Source organism: Varroa destructor, unplaced genomic scaffold (genome assembly GCF_002443255.2).
Source record: "Varroa destructor unplaced genomic scaffold, Vdes_3.0 BEIS01000003.1, whole genome shotgun sequence".
Taxonomy (NCBI): Eukaryota; Metazoa; Arthropoda; class Arachnida; order Mesostigmata; family Varroidae; genus Varroa; species Varroa destructor.
Genome location: NW_019211456.1, coordinates 8,597,647 through 8,614,843, shown reverse-complemented (window position 1 = coordinate 8,614,843; position 17,197 = coordinate 8,597,647). Strand labels below are relative to the sequence as shown.

Below are 17,197 nucleotides of genomic sequence, written 5' to 3'. Positions count from 1 at the left end.
TGCCACAGACCCTATACCGTGTTAAAATAGCTTGAATTGTGGACAAAAACGTGTGGCGTATAATACAAAGATATTCCAGTTCGATACTCCAAGTGAGCTCCAATGAACGCTGTATTAAACATGTTTTTTTCCTGATTTAGCGTGGATTGGCCAGATAGGCCGTACCGCTATCGCCACGTCTTCTCCATGACAAAAAAAAAAAGAAAAAAACAAGCAATAATTATTTGTTACATAATCGCTTTGCGATAAACAAAACAAATAGACGAATTCATCAATGAAACAATAGAAAGAAAAATACGCTACATTTACCCTATAGAAGAAAAGTTGACTTATGTGCATTCATCGAATTGCGATGCCATAGATGTTCATCAGTTAGACGATAGCCGTTTAGGGATAGGATCAATTCTAACGTAGCAGAATACAGGCTCTGCATCATGCGAGGTCAAGCAGCTGATTTTGTGTACGAACAGATGGGATACGATTAAGCAGGAAATCTGCATTTTCCGGTTATCAGTAGCGTTCATGAGCGTTGCTTGGTAAAAACGTGAGAATGCTAGTCGTCTATGAACACTTAATAACATCCAATTATTGTTGGACCATATCTCTCTTCAACTGCGTGCTTTTGAGGTCGTGTACCTTTCCGAACGGGTTCGCGTTACCGAATTTATGCTTAGGACATGATGAATGAATTATAATCGTTGTCTAGCAGCAAAGCGTAGAGAGATATCAAACTAAGAGGGAGAAGTATGAAGAACTTCTAGGATTATATTTGGCGGTATCAAAAACATCGCACAAGGAGATTGTAGATGTTCTGGTTTTGTTCTCTGCTATGAATAATCATCAGAGTTAAAGACCAGATGAAAGCCTTTAAAAAGAGAAAATTCAAGGAAAAGATCAAGATCGAACTCCTTCGGATACGAACTGCCTTCCAAATTTTGGCAAAGGACAAACCGCTGTTTTTATTTTTCGTTATTAGATAGCTTTTCAACCTCCCAATCCCATACAATACGAACTGATATTGCATAGTAACAGAGTGTTTATCTGTTCCGAAATTGTTAATGAGAATAGAGCAAAAACCACGAAGAACATCATACGCGGATCGTCCCCCCCAAACACACTGCTTCATGGGTTTAGCGATATTTAACAGGTGTTTGCAGCATCACTTCAGACAATTGATAGATTTTGTGCTTAATTTTCCTATGTCTTACCCAAAAATGGGTGTTGTAAATTTACTCGATATACTTTTACGATTTATTCAGCAGGTAAGCACACACTTCCCTGCCCGCTGGCGCTGAAATCACAGCATCACGTCATTCGATATCGATGAACCAGAACTGAAATATCGATATTATGACGTGCAGATACGATAGTACAGGGTTTAGGCTTGTTTAGGCCTTGTCAGCGCGCGGATTTCAAAATTAAAGGAAACGAAATATCGACTTAAATGTTTTTGGTGGATAAGGATTCAATTCTGGAGAGGGCTACATGAATTGCCATTTGGTGCACTCTGATCTGGCGTTCTGTACTGCTCGAAACGGCCATACTAGCTCTACCTCGGTACACTGCAGAAATACATAATAATATTGGAGAACTTGTTGCTTATTATGGTGAGAAAAGCAGATAAACAAACACGTTTATAAATACATATGACATAACACGAACACGTTTGTTTCGCTGATAAAATGGTCAAGGGGATCTCTCGTGTAGATGCCAGTAATGTTTTACCTACGTATAGTATGGATTTGTCTTAGTAGTTACATCTTGAGCATAAACTTATGTTCGATCAGTTAATCTTGATTCTCAAGGCTTTTCCTCTTCACGCTTATATAACTTAGCGTAACAACGTATAAGTAAACAAGTCATACTCGCATGGCTAAGTTCAAACTTTATCATACGATAACTGTGTCGCTCAACGGAACTCACGTCGTACATTTAGATCAACTTTACTGCCAAATGGCGTTTACATTAAAATCAAAGAATATACGATAGAGCGTATTCCTCGTTTCATAGGCAATTTTTCTGCAGTTGCGTTCGATGGAAAGCTCGATATTTCAGTGATAGGAATGTTTCCCATTTTATTTTTTACGCTCTTCAGAGCTCTTACTTTTACGAAAGATCCGCCTCTCTCTAATTACCTGGACATCTGCTGGAGTGATTTGCATGTACCATGACCGCGTCACTTCAGCGGGACATCGTCTGCTAGAACAATATTCTCATTACTATGTTCGAAGTGACACCCGGTGCCACTTTGCAGCCATTACTGTGCTTAGTCAATTATCCTCCTTTATCAATTACCGTAGATGTTGTACGATTCACGACTGAAGTAGCCAGAAGCCTAATGGCGAAACGAAAACCTAATAACATGTCATCCTGCTCATTAACTTCTAGGATGTAGCCTTCATCGTGTATAATATGTCTTTTGTATTATGCTTTTCTATACTTTTTGTGCGAATTGTCGATTGTTTTGAATTAGTCTCTGAAATGCGCTCTTCCGTTGTTCGTTATTTCCCAGACAAATAACCAAGAGAGAAAACAGATAAGTGTTTTCTTTAGTTTCATCGAATTGCTTTACTATACACGAGCCACAGGGTTAAAAGCCAATAAAAAATACCTCTGGCGATTTTCGTTTTGAACGCCTGTCTTGAAAATTCGATTGTTTTGGTAACCTCCTTTTAGTTATCGGTTAGCCTCGAACACCGGTTGGCGGCAATATTTTGAGCAGTTATTTTCAATAACTAGCGGTTGAGGTATAGCAGTTGACTATGCATAACTCGTCGTCGTTATTTCTTTGTAAACGCTCGCAGTTTCTCTTTGATCTATGTTGAAATGAAGTTTTAATTAATGCATTTACCTAACGGCCACAGACGTAGATTCATAGACCATTGTAAGACCGTGCTTCCTCGTTTATATTTGAACTTATATCAACTTGAACAAGTCATCACGGTGATTGCGTAAGAGCATGGGTTCGATTAAACGACAACTATGCTATGCGACAACATAAGGCTTTGACTTGAGACAATTTTGAATTAGGTTTTCTATTGTTTGTAGATCTTGGCATATCTATTCACGTATTAACTTGTTTGTCCTGGTGGCCTTCTCGCCACTCGTCGCTAAATTGACTCTAAAAATATGAACAACGTTGAATAAAGCTGACTTATTCTCTTACGGTAAACACCATCACCAACTTTCCCATGATTCCCCATTGCTAGATGGCATTGCTATGCTAAAGTGTATGTGCAACTTAATGAGTTAAGCCAATTGTAACAGATAACTGCTGCCTCATGTATCTACTTTGTACACCATAGTAATTGTTTTGTATGTGATTAGATAAAATAACCTGATAATAGTAACAGGTAATGATCTTCATCAAAGGATTATCCGTGCGAATGCCACTACGTTTCTACCTTTACCGCGTCTAGTTTAGGTATAATAGTTTTTAAAACGTGGATCGGACTTTATTACGGTTCAAAGCTAGCCTATTTACTGCTACGATACAGATGATTCATCTATTTGATTTAAGAATGTCGATCTGCTATTCGGCGCGCACGAGAAGCGCCTGAGTGGCACAGTTTATTCATCAATATTGATTTTTTTCTACTAATTTTTATAAACAAAACACTCTCAGTGGTACACATGCTCAAACTCCAGTCGTCGTTTTGCAGGAACTGGAATTATTTTATTTTCCATAATACTGATTGAATTAAAGCTTTTTCCACAACACCTTTTGTTGGATATATTATATACAACAAATATATATATATATAACAATAAAAATATAGATATTTTTATTGTTAAGGTTCGGCGCGAAAAATCACTTTGACAAAGTGATTTTTCGCGCCGTTCTGTCTTAGAGGCGCAATATTATTTGCTTCATTTAATTTTCAGCTTTTTCATTACCCGCCAGACTAGCCGCCAGTCCTCATTTCTCTATTGTTTGCTGTTAGAGTTACTTTAATAGATATTTCAAACAAAGATGTCTCCAATAAACCTAACAATTGTCCAATCAAGCTTAGATTTATTCTACATGCAGGATCGAATCTCCAGTATCCTCGAGACCGAACGGGGAATAACGTTGTCCGTTACCGGTAGCGGTAAGGCGCCGACAATAAATCATGGAGTCATTAACAACGGAGCGGCGTATCACCAGAGGTGGTCGTGATATTGTGACGAATGTCGGCGACTAGGTACATACTGGAGCACCGATTCGGATACACAATGATTACAAATTGTATATCCAAAAGTCGAGTTTAAAATGGTCACTTCTTACGCGGTGACTTTAGGACGACAAACGGTTCAATACTCCACAGGTTAGAAATCATGGCAAATATATGACAGCGCACACACTACGAAGTCTCACATAGGACACAAGTCAGGTTTTCTGCAACCTGTACATTTCGATTCGAATAACGATTCAACATGATCGATAATACAGAAGCTGAACTGGTGTTGTACTTAGGTAAGAACAGAAGCAAGCTTTCAACATGTTATAATTTCAGAAAATGCTGTAGCCTGGCTCACTTGCATCGTCGTTCGGCTCGTTCTACTTAACAGTCACCTGCCTCTCAGCTGTTCTGACGGACGCTACAAATTAAAAAAAATCGAAAAGCTCTTGTTCAAAGAAAGCAATTTTCGTTTGGATTCATGAATTTATTTCAACAGGTGTTCACATGGAGGGCGCGTATTACGATTGAATAAAACGACTTGACAAAAGGCCATGATATAATACAAGGACCATGGAATAATTAGCACCCAGTGGCCATGAAGAAAGCTAGATTCGCTGAGAAAAAGTCTACTTGTTTGCATCTGTCCTTTCAGCCGATGTGCCAATAAACATGTATATAACATTGATCTTCTGTAGGTTGGTTGTTTTTTTATTCAATGGACAGCCATGACCGTGACCAGCACTGACCAACAAAAGCATTGTTGGAAGGACAAATCGACATGAAGAATCGAATACTACAGGCCGCTTTCTCAATTGCCGTATCGGAAGAGAGAAGAAAAGGCAATGTTGAAGGGCACTCTTTTGATAAAACCAACCCCCCAAGCGCAAAACATACATTCGAAGACTGTAGCAAGTTCGCGCAAAGGAGCGCGTGGACTGCAGACGAGAATAGACCCTGCAGCTTCGTGTGGCTAGCACGTAACGATTGTGTCAGGAAAATGATAGTAAAAAAACAATCCATATTATATTCGCCTTACACTTTCTCTCGAACCACGCGGCCTTACATACTAAACCACATGTGATGCTTGGGAAAATGAAGAGCCACTTCGTAATATGTGATATTATACCGTTCGTAGTTAACGGCTGTTCTATTCCTATTAGAGCATCTATCATCAGGCGACATTGAGTGGGCTTCAGAGAACTTCATGGTAGAAAGGAGGGACTGTATATATATATATATATATCATATTTAGGAAACAAAAAGACACTAGGCAATCAAGGGTCGGGATGAACCGTTACATTTCAGAACTTCTGTCGTACATCATTGTCAGTGCGAGAGGGTTTAAGTGTGTCAACGAAAATTGCGGTTACTAGTAAATCCGCTGGGATGAGATCGGAAGTATAGCTGCAGCTGATCGCTAGTATGTCCGCATCTGCAGTATGCGTTTCGCAGTACTATAATGTATTCGAGCCAGTCATGCGCCATTACGACCTAGATAGGATGCTCTGAACAGAGTGAATTACTTATCAAGCTTGTGAGAGCCACTGTCCCATCACCGACGTCCATTGCTTTGATAGATGAACATCCCAACATGATCTCACTCAGGTAAAACGGGCGTGTGCATTTTATCCCGTTTATATGTCAGAATCTCAGATTGTCCAATATTCGCCGACGTAAAAGATCCGATGGTTCGAGTGACCTGGTCCAGCTGAGACATCTCACAAGGTAAATCCTATCCATGAACGAAAAGTGTGAAGATCAATAGACTTAAGTGGCCGCGTCTGATCTAGTACTTTGTCTATTTCGACTAAAAAGGGCCGCTGACGTCACACAGCTGGTGTAGAATGGCCGTCAAAAAAAGCGAGACCATAGACGATCGTATTTACATTCAGTCAAATTTAGGCTTGAGAACAAAAATGCAATACGTACTCATAAAATTTAGTTAGTTAACATAGCGGTGTCGATTCTTCACGCCAAATCGTGCACTTGAACTTCAAGGACGAGGTGAAGCCGAGTTGCTAACCAATGAAAAAACTACTAAACCAGCAGGCGAATATAACTAAATCCAAGCTAAGAGAGCTTAATGCTAAGTATCCACTTAAGTGAGAGACCATAATAGATAAGGTGTACGCCAAAATGTTCTGTTGTTTAATTTGAAAAGGAAAAAATACACTGTTTTACTTGTAACTAAGGCATTGTGCTAGTTCAGCTAAGCAAAATTTCGATCCATGTACTTTTACTCCGTGGCATTTGTTGTCCTTCTATTATATGTTGGCTTATTCGTTGTCACCGAATCGGTGTATCGTCTGTATCATCTCGGATTTCGTGAGCATCGACAGCGGGTCGGATCCTTCATCATGGCAAATCTGTTGCCCCGAGGTCTTTGATCAGTAAAACGACTGGCAGCAACTGGACGTTTTCGTATTCGTTTACTTTACACCAGCTCGGAGTCAGAGCAGGAAAACCGTCTGATGAACAGAACCGCCGGTCTGCTTGCCGTCGCCGCTGCCATATAGTATCGCCCGCCAGTCGTCATATGGGTATACGCCATTCCAAATATCGGCAACGGAGGCTATAAAGATTATCATCGCCCATTGGTGCGTACGCATTGTGTTGCGACGTTTTGTTGCAGTGGCTAACCGTATAGGCAAGGTTTCGTTGTCTTGATGTTACACGATCATTACACGATACGAAAAATCGGCGAAAGACCATGTCGTCAGTCTAGAAACTGGTGGAGATATGGATAGTCAGCTCTTTCCCTTGCTATCGCTATGAAGCAAAAACAAGCTTCGGCAAAAAATTATGTACGATAAAATCAATTCAAGTCTGTCATTATGGTAGTAAGATAATCGAGTAGTAAAACGCTTGTTGTTAGGCATGTGCTTTACAGTTTTATGACGTGCCATACAGTTGGATAACGTCCGGCCGAAGACGTTTGCGTTCGTAAATTCAGCTGTTGATACTGCTTCAGATGAGAAAAACGTGACAAATAGTAACGGCTAACAATGTCAATCTAGGTCAAGATGATAGAGTATTCATGCAAGCTTAAATTCGAATCAAGCAACTTACAACTTACGCAATAACATACGTTGAACACATGGCTTTCGCACCTTTATTGGTCTTATTTTGAACGAATCTTTTTACCACCTACTTTATCTCCTTTCTTAAGATGCATTTGTGTGAGCGTTCTTTTGACGAAAAAACATATCGGACATAGAAGAATCTAGCTATATGTTTATTACTGGTGCCCGCCAAATTTATATTCATACACTATTTGTATATGTATATATATATATATTATATATACTTTATGCGATTACTATGCAAATATGTCAAAAGGAATATAAATGTCTAACAAATTAGTAAAATTGATCTCTCTTTTTTTTTTTTTAGATTCAAAGATCCGTTGTCAAATAGGTAATAACGTTTTCTACTATGAAATGGTCAGATAGTCTATCCTATAAAATATCTATTTACTAGTACTGATTATTGCTTTATATTAAAAAAAAGATCATAGGTTGTTCGCTTAAATAAAGGCTGAGACTAATACCAGTATACCTGGACCGTCTAAAAACCGTTAAGGACATAGCCAAAACATAGACAAAAAAATTGGGACATCGATCGAAAACGATATAATACTGAATATAACCGATAAACGGTAAATATGATACTTATTTTACATAGACGCAATTAGTATAATATAGAACTGTTTAAATCTTCCATACGAAGCTCATGCCACACAAAAGTTTGGATTCCATGTCACATACGTATATATTGTATATGCTGGTTGCAAGACGTCTCTTAATACTCGCAGCTAACGAAATTTGACGTTGGCAAGGGTTAGGCAATTTTGTTACATGTATCTTCGTAGGTAGTGGAAAAGAACGCCATATTTATTTCCTACTCAAACCAAAAATACTGCCACGAAGCCGTTGGCGACAGTCAAATAACGCCAGCTCGAGACCAAAGGACAACAGAAATTGACATGGACATCCGCCAACTAGAGACAAGGACAGGGCCTTTTAGGGTTCGTTGGGCCATCAAGCCGTCCACCGAAGACGATCGGGGCGGAAGCAGTGCTAGCGTCCTCCATCTCCTGACAAGTAGCTATCCCGGATCGTATCTTCGCTACTGCTGCTACTATTCAGCCAGCAACAAGAAATATCAGCAGAGCAGATCCGTGGCATGCAGTAAAATAGAATAGAGACTCCTGTTCGAGAACTTTCCGCTACCATGCGTCAGCAGGCATCGGCTGAATCGTGATTTCGCTACGCCAGCCAAACGCGAAATGACGAAGACACACAGATATGCGCATTTATGTGTCAGGAGCTTGGTAAAGACAAACAGAAGCAGCAAAAATTAATGTAACAACACCAGCTGGTGCTAACAGTGCGCCTTTTAGCGGATGAAAAAGTTTAAAAAAAAATACTTAGTTTAGTAATACTGGTTCATCGTCAATATTGCATATTCTTGTAAACGAGATATCGATATACGTGATAAGGGCAAAAGTGGTTCAGCTTCTTTCTCCAGCTTTTACGGTCTACGTAAAAGCAACACACTAGGCATCAATGTAAATCGGTCGATCTATTCTGTGTTAGAGAGAGTCTTTAAAAAGTGTTTTTGAAGTGCCAGATCTGTCTCATACTGTCCCATTAATTGTGCGCACGATAGAAAAACAGTGTATTGTTTAGGGGAAACTTGTACGATCGCAGAGACCACTATTAGGCGGGAAAACCACTAATTAGAACGGACACGTTTAGTTAAATAAAACATCTCAATATATTGAAATGCACATTGAAATCTTTTTCCGCTCCGCTAAATATAGACGAAAAAGTAACACCAGTTACGACTATCTATTTTCATTCATTCACCATAGAGCGAGGGAGAGCAAGAAAGAGACGCCCATGTTATCTATTTAAATCGAACAATTTCGGTCAAGGCGATGATAAATGTTCTTAGCACTAGAAACAGTGGTACCAAATGTGGCAGCGCATCCATAGGCTGGCTGGAAGCTCTACGCGAGAGACGACGCAAACAAAGGAAAAACCAGCGTTGCTGATTACTGCTGCGAATCTCGCCGGCTTATGACAACCAGCCACATAAGCAGGCCCACTTAGTACTGGTTAACTGTCGCAATAAACCGAAAAGGTCTTACAGGGCCTATTCGAGCTTTGTTAGCATAAATGGCTGTTTCGAAATAAGCCTGTTCCCTCATTCAAGTGAAATAAGAGAATCATATAGAGAAAAAGGCGCAATCAGTGCCGTTAGGAGCTAGTCTAGTTCACTGCGTCATCTCTTCGAATCAATTTAGTTTATATTTATAGAACCACGAGACAAATGAACGGAGGGTACCGACCGTAAAATAAAAGATAGCAATTCGCTAGCTACAGCAACGAAACGCCGGTGATAGCAAAGAGGAAACAAGCAAGCTTGAAGAAAATCATCTCTATATTAGTGATAGTGGTAGCAGTGGCTGTAGTGAGAGAAAAGGCATTGCAGAATGAAGATCGCTGAACACGTTTAGAATGAATGGGCGTGTACGAGAATATAAGAGGCGGGCCGCAGGAAGTGGTGAGCAAACCAGGACGCCGCGGCTAATACTGACTCCCAGTGCTGCCAACGATCCTGAATTGGCAGGCTGCATTTGATTCTGAAGTTCCGAGCTTTTCCACAGCTGCTGCTGAGACCAGGTAAGCAATAGCGAATGCTAACGATGCATCATCAGTATTAAGGCATTTGCCATCTCAGTAGCGTGTGAAAATTGTAACGTGCAAATGATTAAAGTAGCTTATCTTTACTTAGCTTCGAAGCTCGAAACGGAAAAGAACAAAGAGAAGCGGAAAAAAAAAACAAAGGAACAGGTGAACTCAAGAGAGCCGTCACGGATGGCCCTTTAACTTTAGAAGAACGTTTTTAACTTCAACGAAGAGTAAAGGACAAGCGGTATATATACAGTGCTAAAGCACATCTACGTGCTTTCTTGTATACAACAGAATCTATACATATTACATATGTAGTTTTCTAGCAGATTTTATAGGTAGAAGCATGTAACAGAGACCTAAAAACATTGTCCCCTCGTTTAACCCAATTAGCGTATGCTTAGGTAAGTATCGAAAATCTAAACCAATATCGACATGGGGCGCTCCTGCAATGTAGGCCACGTACATCTAATGCGCCGTGTTGTACACTTGTACAAGGAACGTTGAGAGATATGCTGTGTCAGCATTTTTAATATCAACGGAAAGACCAATCTGCGGCGGCTGAGTATATCTTCATTCATTTTCTCGTGATCATCGGTATTTAGTTAGTGTATCGGATACACTTATCGGATTTGAGGAAATTTGGGTTTCTTCACCGTTTAAAGCTATCGATTACCATCATAATACTGTTATGGCTGTTGTGTGATGTAATCAATAATGATCGAATGTAAATCTACGTTAGGGTATCTTCATTGCTTACAGTGCAGACGATTTAGTACCAATTAAATAGAAAAAAGGAGCTAAGGCCAGGTATATGCCTTGATTATTTGGGCCACCGAAAGGCTCGGATCAAAACACTCGTCGTTCAGTTGTTTCCCGTTTGCACACTGTGTGTCAGCGATAAAAAAGTTATAGCACGAATTACGTTAATCAGTAGGTGTGTCTGATGAGACTGCGTCAGTTATTATCTTATTTATATCTAATCGCTTCGATCATCGAGCGTTAAAGCATCGGATCAACTTCTTGTCAGTTTTGTAACGTGTGTGGTATAATGATAATATATGCGTACCGTGAGAACTGTGTTGAGGAGATAGAGGGCACATTTTAAAACACACAGACCGGGTCCTTCTCCGACCATTTTGCCTCTTATTGGTCCGACAGCCTCTTCGAACAACTTTCGCTTTTCCCTTGAACTTTTTCGCCTGTCGACGTCGATTTGGCTCCTTCGCGCACCTCCCCTGGTAACTCGGTCAATGTATGAACGATAATCCTTATCGACGAATCAGCTCACTAATGTCGATACATTCTACGAGGTGGCTTGTTTTCGTAGACTGCCACACGTGGGTTGTGTCACTGCAAAATGTTCAGAAAGTGACTAACTTGACACACGATGTCGGCACACGCCAAACCCACGTTTCCTTCGCCACCTTTGTTAACCTTCTAGTTCACGCTCTTTTGTTGTCTCAACAAGTAACACGGGAAAGATTTGTCAGTATGTCCTTGATTCGATATATCTGGCTAACCAAAAGTCAAAGTAAAGTTGATGCTTCGGTATGGAATTAAAAATTTTCCAGTGAAGCTATTCAAGCAACGTCTTCTACGCCCAACACTTGAGCACTTTCCGCCCTCAGAGAAACTACAATGACAGTCTTCATGTTACTACGAAACGTACCAGCAGCAACTAACGCGGACAAGCGTTTATTACACAAACATCAATGAAAAATTCGTTTATTCCTGCCTCTGTCTTCCGATGACGATCACTTCTTTGTATTTCGTCTAATCCGCACACGACTAATGCTGCCAGCCGAACTACTACCACCAACTAAAAATTTCTAAGAGGCTTTTTCGGGCCGCCGCTAGCGCTAGCTCTCCCTTTCCTTTTGTTCGTCCACTTGTTGGGCGTCGCCGTGGCTTCCAGCGCCGCCGAACGATCAGCAACTACTGCAACAACCGGTCGGTACGGCTGGCCGTACAGAGTTCTGTCGAGTGGCGACAGCGTCCTCTCTTTCGTTTTACCACTTTCTTGATGCGCGGAGCGGTTAACTAAGAGAACCACTTTCCGACAGGCCCGCGCAGAGAGCAACAAACTTTTGTACTCTCCCATCCGCCCTTTGCTGCCGCTGCATCTGGACGCTGACTGGCGGGCTGAAGCAGGCGCTGCGGCGGACCTCTCCCGCCGCCCCGTTCGGCCGGAGGAAACTAGCGGGCCATCGACAGACAAGGCCGGCAATAATGACAACCAAACGTGAGTTCTCTTCTTTTTAACAAGTAACAGAAGCGGACACAGACGACAGTGGCGAGTTTAATAGTAGACCCAACCGACGGTCTGTCTATTTATAGATAGAAAAGCACCGCCGTCTGCAGCGATTGACAGGCGACGGGCACGGACAAGATGTGATAGCTGACGACCGCATTTATTGGCGTATATCGGGGTGGTTTTGGATGCACGCGCACTCCATGTCGGTGTTATACGTTAGTTATTCGAACGCTGCACCGATCTTTTTTTGTAGACTGTCCCGTAATTCGCTGCGGCTGTTGCCGTCGCTGCAGCGGCAAGTGTTGCTGCTGCTGCTGCTGCTGCTGCTTGTTCTGATGCGCCAACAACGGTCGCTCCAGAAAAGCGAAGAGAGCAGACAGAAGACGGAGGAGGTAGCTCGCAGCGCGTCACCGATCAAGAGTCGCTGATAGAGCGGCGGAACGAATCGTCAGGCCGTCATCAAATTTGACGTTTTCATATCTGTTCATTGTTGATACGCGGTGCAATTATGCTTTCCTATCAACGTTGTCCTCCTGATCAGCATAGGAACATTGGTCGGAACAGGACGACGTGCTGTATGACCTACTGTTGGGGAGACTGTGTAACAATGAACACTTAGGTGGGTTCGGTCAACGATCGTGACCTTTCACCTGTGCCCATGCTCCTCTGCAGAAACCACCTGCGACTGTCGTAGTGAGCAATCACACCCGTAGAGGCTCCTGTTAATGCTTGCTTCGTTAAACTACTGTAGAATACCGAGTAGAAGAACGTGGCCGTACCCCAAAAAGTCACGCGCCATGGTGGCGCTGAAGGGAATCTCGCGCGGACAACGAGTTGGAAGTCTGTTAATACTTGGTGGATACTTATCACATAAGTCGAAAGCGCTTTACGTGCTCAGATTCGTGTTCTCTCCCAATATATTTCGGCCTATATTTTGACCTTTCGAACACAGTATCTGATCCTGTTTCGAAACTTACACCTGATACCAAGATTGGATATATTCATCAGAAAGTTAGTTAAATTCATTTATTCTCCTTTGGTGCCAGTGCCCATACGCTTCACATCACCAGGCGGTCACCACAATATCACACGATCAGACTGAATAGAAGCACAGTTGAACATTTTGCACAATATTATTTATATCAATCTACCGAGGTGGTGGCAAATCACATATTAGATTCAACGGGGTTTAGCAGGAACTGCTTGTGCTTTCAGTTCTGCCATCCCGTTACCTAACGTCACGTAAAGAAATGGGTATTCCCTCATTTTTCATATAATCCAGTACGATGTGCGCTTGAAATTACAGTTTACCCATTTGTGGGTTGTCAGTGTTTTAGCCCAGTTAAGCTACGTGTCTATTTGGTAGTTGTTTATCCGTTAGCCGTTCTAATTGGTAAACAAAACTAGTGCCTAGAACAATATATACATCACGCGGTAATGACGAAACCTTATGACATATCTAAGTTGAAATAGCGAAATGCGCGGAGATGTGTACGTGTTTTTGTGGAAGTTTTTTTTAAATTAGCGCAGTTGAGCAGGTGACGTGGCATCAACTGTAGATTCTACCTATAGGTAGCGCAAGAAATGACGCCATTGAAACAAACAATGACTTATTATGTAGCCACTTATGCAGTGAGACCGTTCTTGCAACACGTCATAACAACATTCATTATTCGTGGGTTCTAAAATGAGAGATCAAATTTAACCGCTTTTTTTGTACTCGCCTAAGACCATAGAGAAAAGTTGAATCCTACAATATCATTACGAAGAAGCTACTTTCGTAACGGCCTGACTTTCATCGTTTTTACAGTCTCTAATGCAAAGAATTTTCTAAGTATTTTAATGCAAAGCTAAATTGTTTCTGCCGCCCTAAACTTGATTAGAGTTTTTTTCTCGAGTTTTCACTCTGGCATTGAGTAAATTTACACATAAATATTAAAGGAACGGCTAGCCTCAGGTTGGCATTTCCCGAAAAGCGTACGCCTATCACATAGCAGTGATATTTACTGAATCTACTGAATTGAAAATTTGTGACCTTCGAACGGAAATCGCACGTATGACGTAACGCCAAATGAGGCAGTCCTATCACCTTTTTCCTCAAAGAAGATTTACAAATATTGTGCATTATTTCATATAGTAGCACATCCAGGGTACACCAGCGCTGCTTATTCTGTCGTTTAGTCGAAATTACAAAAAAAAAAAACGAAAAAAAAATGGAACCGACTTATTTAAGATTAACTATCGTTGTTCGCTATTATTATGAAGTACTCGAAAAATCACGCGGCGGTTGAAACTTATGTATATATAAATGTGCATGTAGAGAGAGGAAGTGAGAGAGATGTAACGACGAAGTATCAATTTAGAGCACCATGCTCGTCTACAGAACAATTGTGGGGTTGTGCGCGGTTCGATTCTATGCATCACTTACTACATGAAAGTAGACTTGAAACGTGTGGAAGTTACATATTTAATATCCAAATATACTTTAAACTTGATAATGTTCTTGTCTAAGCAAATGTTGGTTATACCTGAGTGCCTGGTGTATTAGATTTGCGCTATACATCTTATCATATTATGGAAGGTAGGTCCGACACATAAAGGTGTTCCTCTGCTTCGGTAGATATTCTAAACGTCCCACAAAGCGCCGTAATATCGAAGCAGGCCTCACGGAATCCCTATATCAGATAGGCTCTACTAGCTTTCATATTGAAAATAACCAAAAGAGCACTTAGCAAGTTGTTGAGATCGGCCGTGTCAGTAACACATACCGTCTGGGAACTTGCATTTTATACTGGGGGTTTTCATACTGATTTGTACTGTTGTTGCATAAATAACAAGATGATCAGTGTCTTTTTGCAAATCCTTGACCATTTGCTTTCTGCTACTGAATTTCTAAACGGACATAACTAAATATGTAGGCAGAACGTCTGCAAAACATGTCGACGATAACCAACGCTACTATCATATTATGTGATAATGTTCGAAATTCTGTTGTACATTTGTTAAAATAGGTGATAACTAAATAGTCCTAGTTGTGATACGTTAGCGGTATTTTCCAGGAAATTAATACAAAGCTATATTCAGAGTATGCTTGTTGAACTTGGAACTAGAAGTTATCTAAACGATTTTTTTACGTTGTTCTCTTAGGAATTGTGCAAGAAGAATGCTGAATCTTATGTCGAAAACCTTTGCATATTAAAACATCATGTTAGTAGCTGGTAAATTAGACCATGAAAATAGTAAATGCAAGAATTAGAGTTGATTTTAGAGGGAAAAAATATCTGAATTTACGAAACATCATGTTTCTTTTTTTTTTATATTATTAACTATTCTTAAAGAAATATGCTGCAAACTTGATCATGGGACGATGAAATATATCCTGTATGTTTTAATGAAGCTGGTTTGTCTCAATATTCCTCTTTAGACTCGGTTTGAGGTTGCCGTCCCGTACATTCGATCAAGATCACGCTGATAGAACGTCTGAATCTCTTTTCGGCGAATTTTTAGCGCCGCCGTGACGAGCCCGGAACCCGGCTGCCATTCCTCTGCGCATAGTTTTATCTTCCATGGAATTTCCATCTGAAGAATCAATAGATAGAATTCATTAATGGGTTTGCACTAATTAAAATGATAGACATACAAGATTTCAACAAGCTTAATTTTAAGGACTTAAAATTAGCAGTCACCTAGGTGGAAGAACCATAAAAGATGAAGAAGACCGATTCAAAAAAAAAAAAAACAGGAAGGCTGAAGCTTGCAGGACTCAAACACTCAGCAACTACACATCCGATTTTCCCGATTATTCCAAGCGATCCTGTACACCCCATCTTTTCCATTGATTCTGATCGTTGTTTTGTTTTCAAATATTTATTGAATTCTATTATATTGCAATCAGCTGGGTTAGTCGTATGCATTAGCTCCAAAAGCCCATCAAAGTTAAACCTATTCCTGGTTTGTTCTCATATATATATATATATGTTTACCTACTACGTGGTGAAAACGTGATCCAGTCAAATGCTTAAGTTTCAGCTTTACTATCTATCCTACCCTTGATCTCGAAGTTTACAACGTTAGGTATTTTTTTGAAAAGCTGAAAGAAACATTAGGTAAGTATAGCTCAACATCCAAAATTTCCTTACTATATCATTATTCTAGAGTCATACGGCCCAACATATAGTAACAAAAAAATATGCGTTTATGTAGAAATAATTTAAATTGCTCAAGGTTTGGCTCAAATTGTGGTCGTTCTTAATACTACCTAAAGGCTATGTGACTGCACTATCTCAGCCATTAAATCACCGATTTCCACTAAATAAACATGTGATTGTCATAATATTACGAGCGAATGTTATAACAGGACAATAGGATATTTAAGATACAATAGGACTTATCCAATAGGATTATTAAGGACAATAGGATCACCTTATTAAGGTTGCAGTGTTTTGCGTGCCGAATCAGCTGCTCAGTGGCTGCCTGTACAATATGACGGTTTTCGCAAAGTTGCTCGAAACTAAGGTGTACTGGATTTAGGCCAACTTGCATCGCAAGTTGTCTCAGTGCCTTTACGTTGGGCGAAATCAGCGCGACAAGAAACGTGGATAGTGAGTTGCCATGGACGCAGATATTTTCCACAAGCGGCGACGTCTTTAGCTCAGCCTCCACCTGTTTAATCGATAGAAGCGTAAGGCAATCCGTATACTTATTGTGGTATAGTAGTGTGCATAGCAAGCATCCAAAAATAATTTTAGCACATATATACACGGACATTCAGGACATTTCGTTGAAGTGTTCGCGATCTACCTTTCCCAATGAAACATATTCTCCGAACTGCAGTTTGACGAGGTCCTTTTTACGGTCGACGATGCGAATGGTTCCGTCAGGAAGCAATTCCCCAATATCCCCTGTGTAACACCAACGCATGCCATCTTCTTCAAAAAACACCTCATGAGTCAAGGCCTCATTCTTGTAATACCCTATTGAAATAAGTAATAGAGAAAACGTCACGAAGACAATCAGTAACTTAACAGCTATCTTGTGTCAATAGCGCTAATAATAATACAGACAGTGATCCATTTTAT

The 17,197-nt window shown here is 40.5% G+C and overlaps 2 protein-coding genes and 1 long non-coding RNA gene across 3 annotated transcripts in view; 1 reads left to right on the top strand and 2 right to left on the bottom strand.

Annotated features, from left to right (window-relative positions):
- Nucleotides 1-12,026, bottom strand: part of LOC111246221 (23 kDa integral membrane protein-like) — a 28,099-nt gene extending 16,073 nt beyond the window's left edge. Inside the window, exon 1 of the mRNA XM_022795461.2 lies at nt 10,932-12,026. Within this exon, the coding sequence (XP_022651196.1) occupies nt 10,932-11,000 (69 nt within the window). The 5' untranslated portion in view covers nt 11,001-12,026. The remainder of the gene's footprint in view (nt 1-10,931) is intronic.
- LOC147756484 (uncharacterized) overlaps nt 7,879-17,197 on the top strand; it is a 16,169-nt gene continuing 6,850 nt past the window's right edge. The window contains exon 1 of the long non-coding RNA XR_015325051.1: nt 7,879-9,853. This is a non-coding gene — a long non-coding RNA (uncharacterized LOC147756484). The remainder of the gene's footprint in view (nt 9,854-17,197) is intronic.
- Nucleotides 15,406-17,197, bottom strand: part of LOC111246219 (long-chain-fatty-acid--CoA ligase 4-like) — a 23,227-nt gene continuing 21,435 nt past the window's right edge. Inside the window, exons 14-16 of the mRNA XM_022795458.2 lie at nt 16,920-17,092; nt 16,542-16,781; nt 15,406-15,698 (exon numbers count right to left, since the gene is read on the bottom strand). Of these exons, the coding sequence (XP_022651193.1) occupies nt 15,540-15,698; nt 16,542-16,781; nt 16,920-17,092 (572 nt within the window). The 3' untranslated portion in view covers nt 15,406-15,539. The remainder of the gene's footprint in view (nt 15,699-16,541; nt 16,782-16,919; nt 17,093-17,197) is intronic.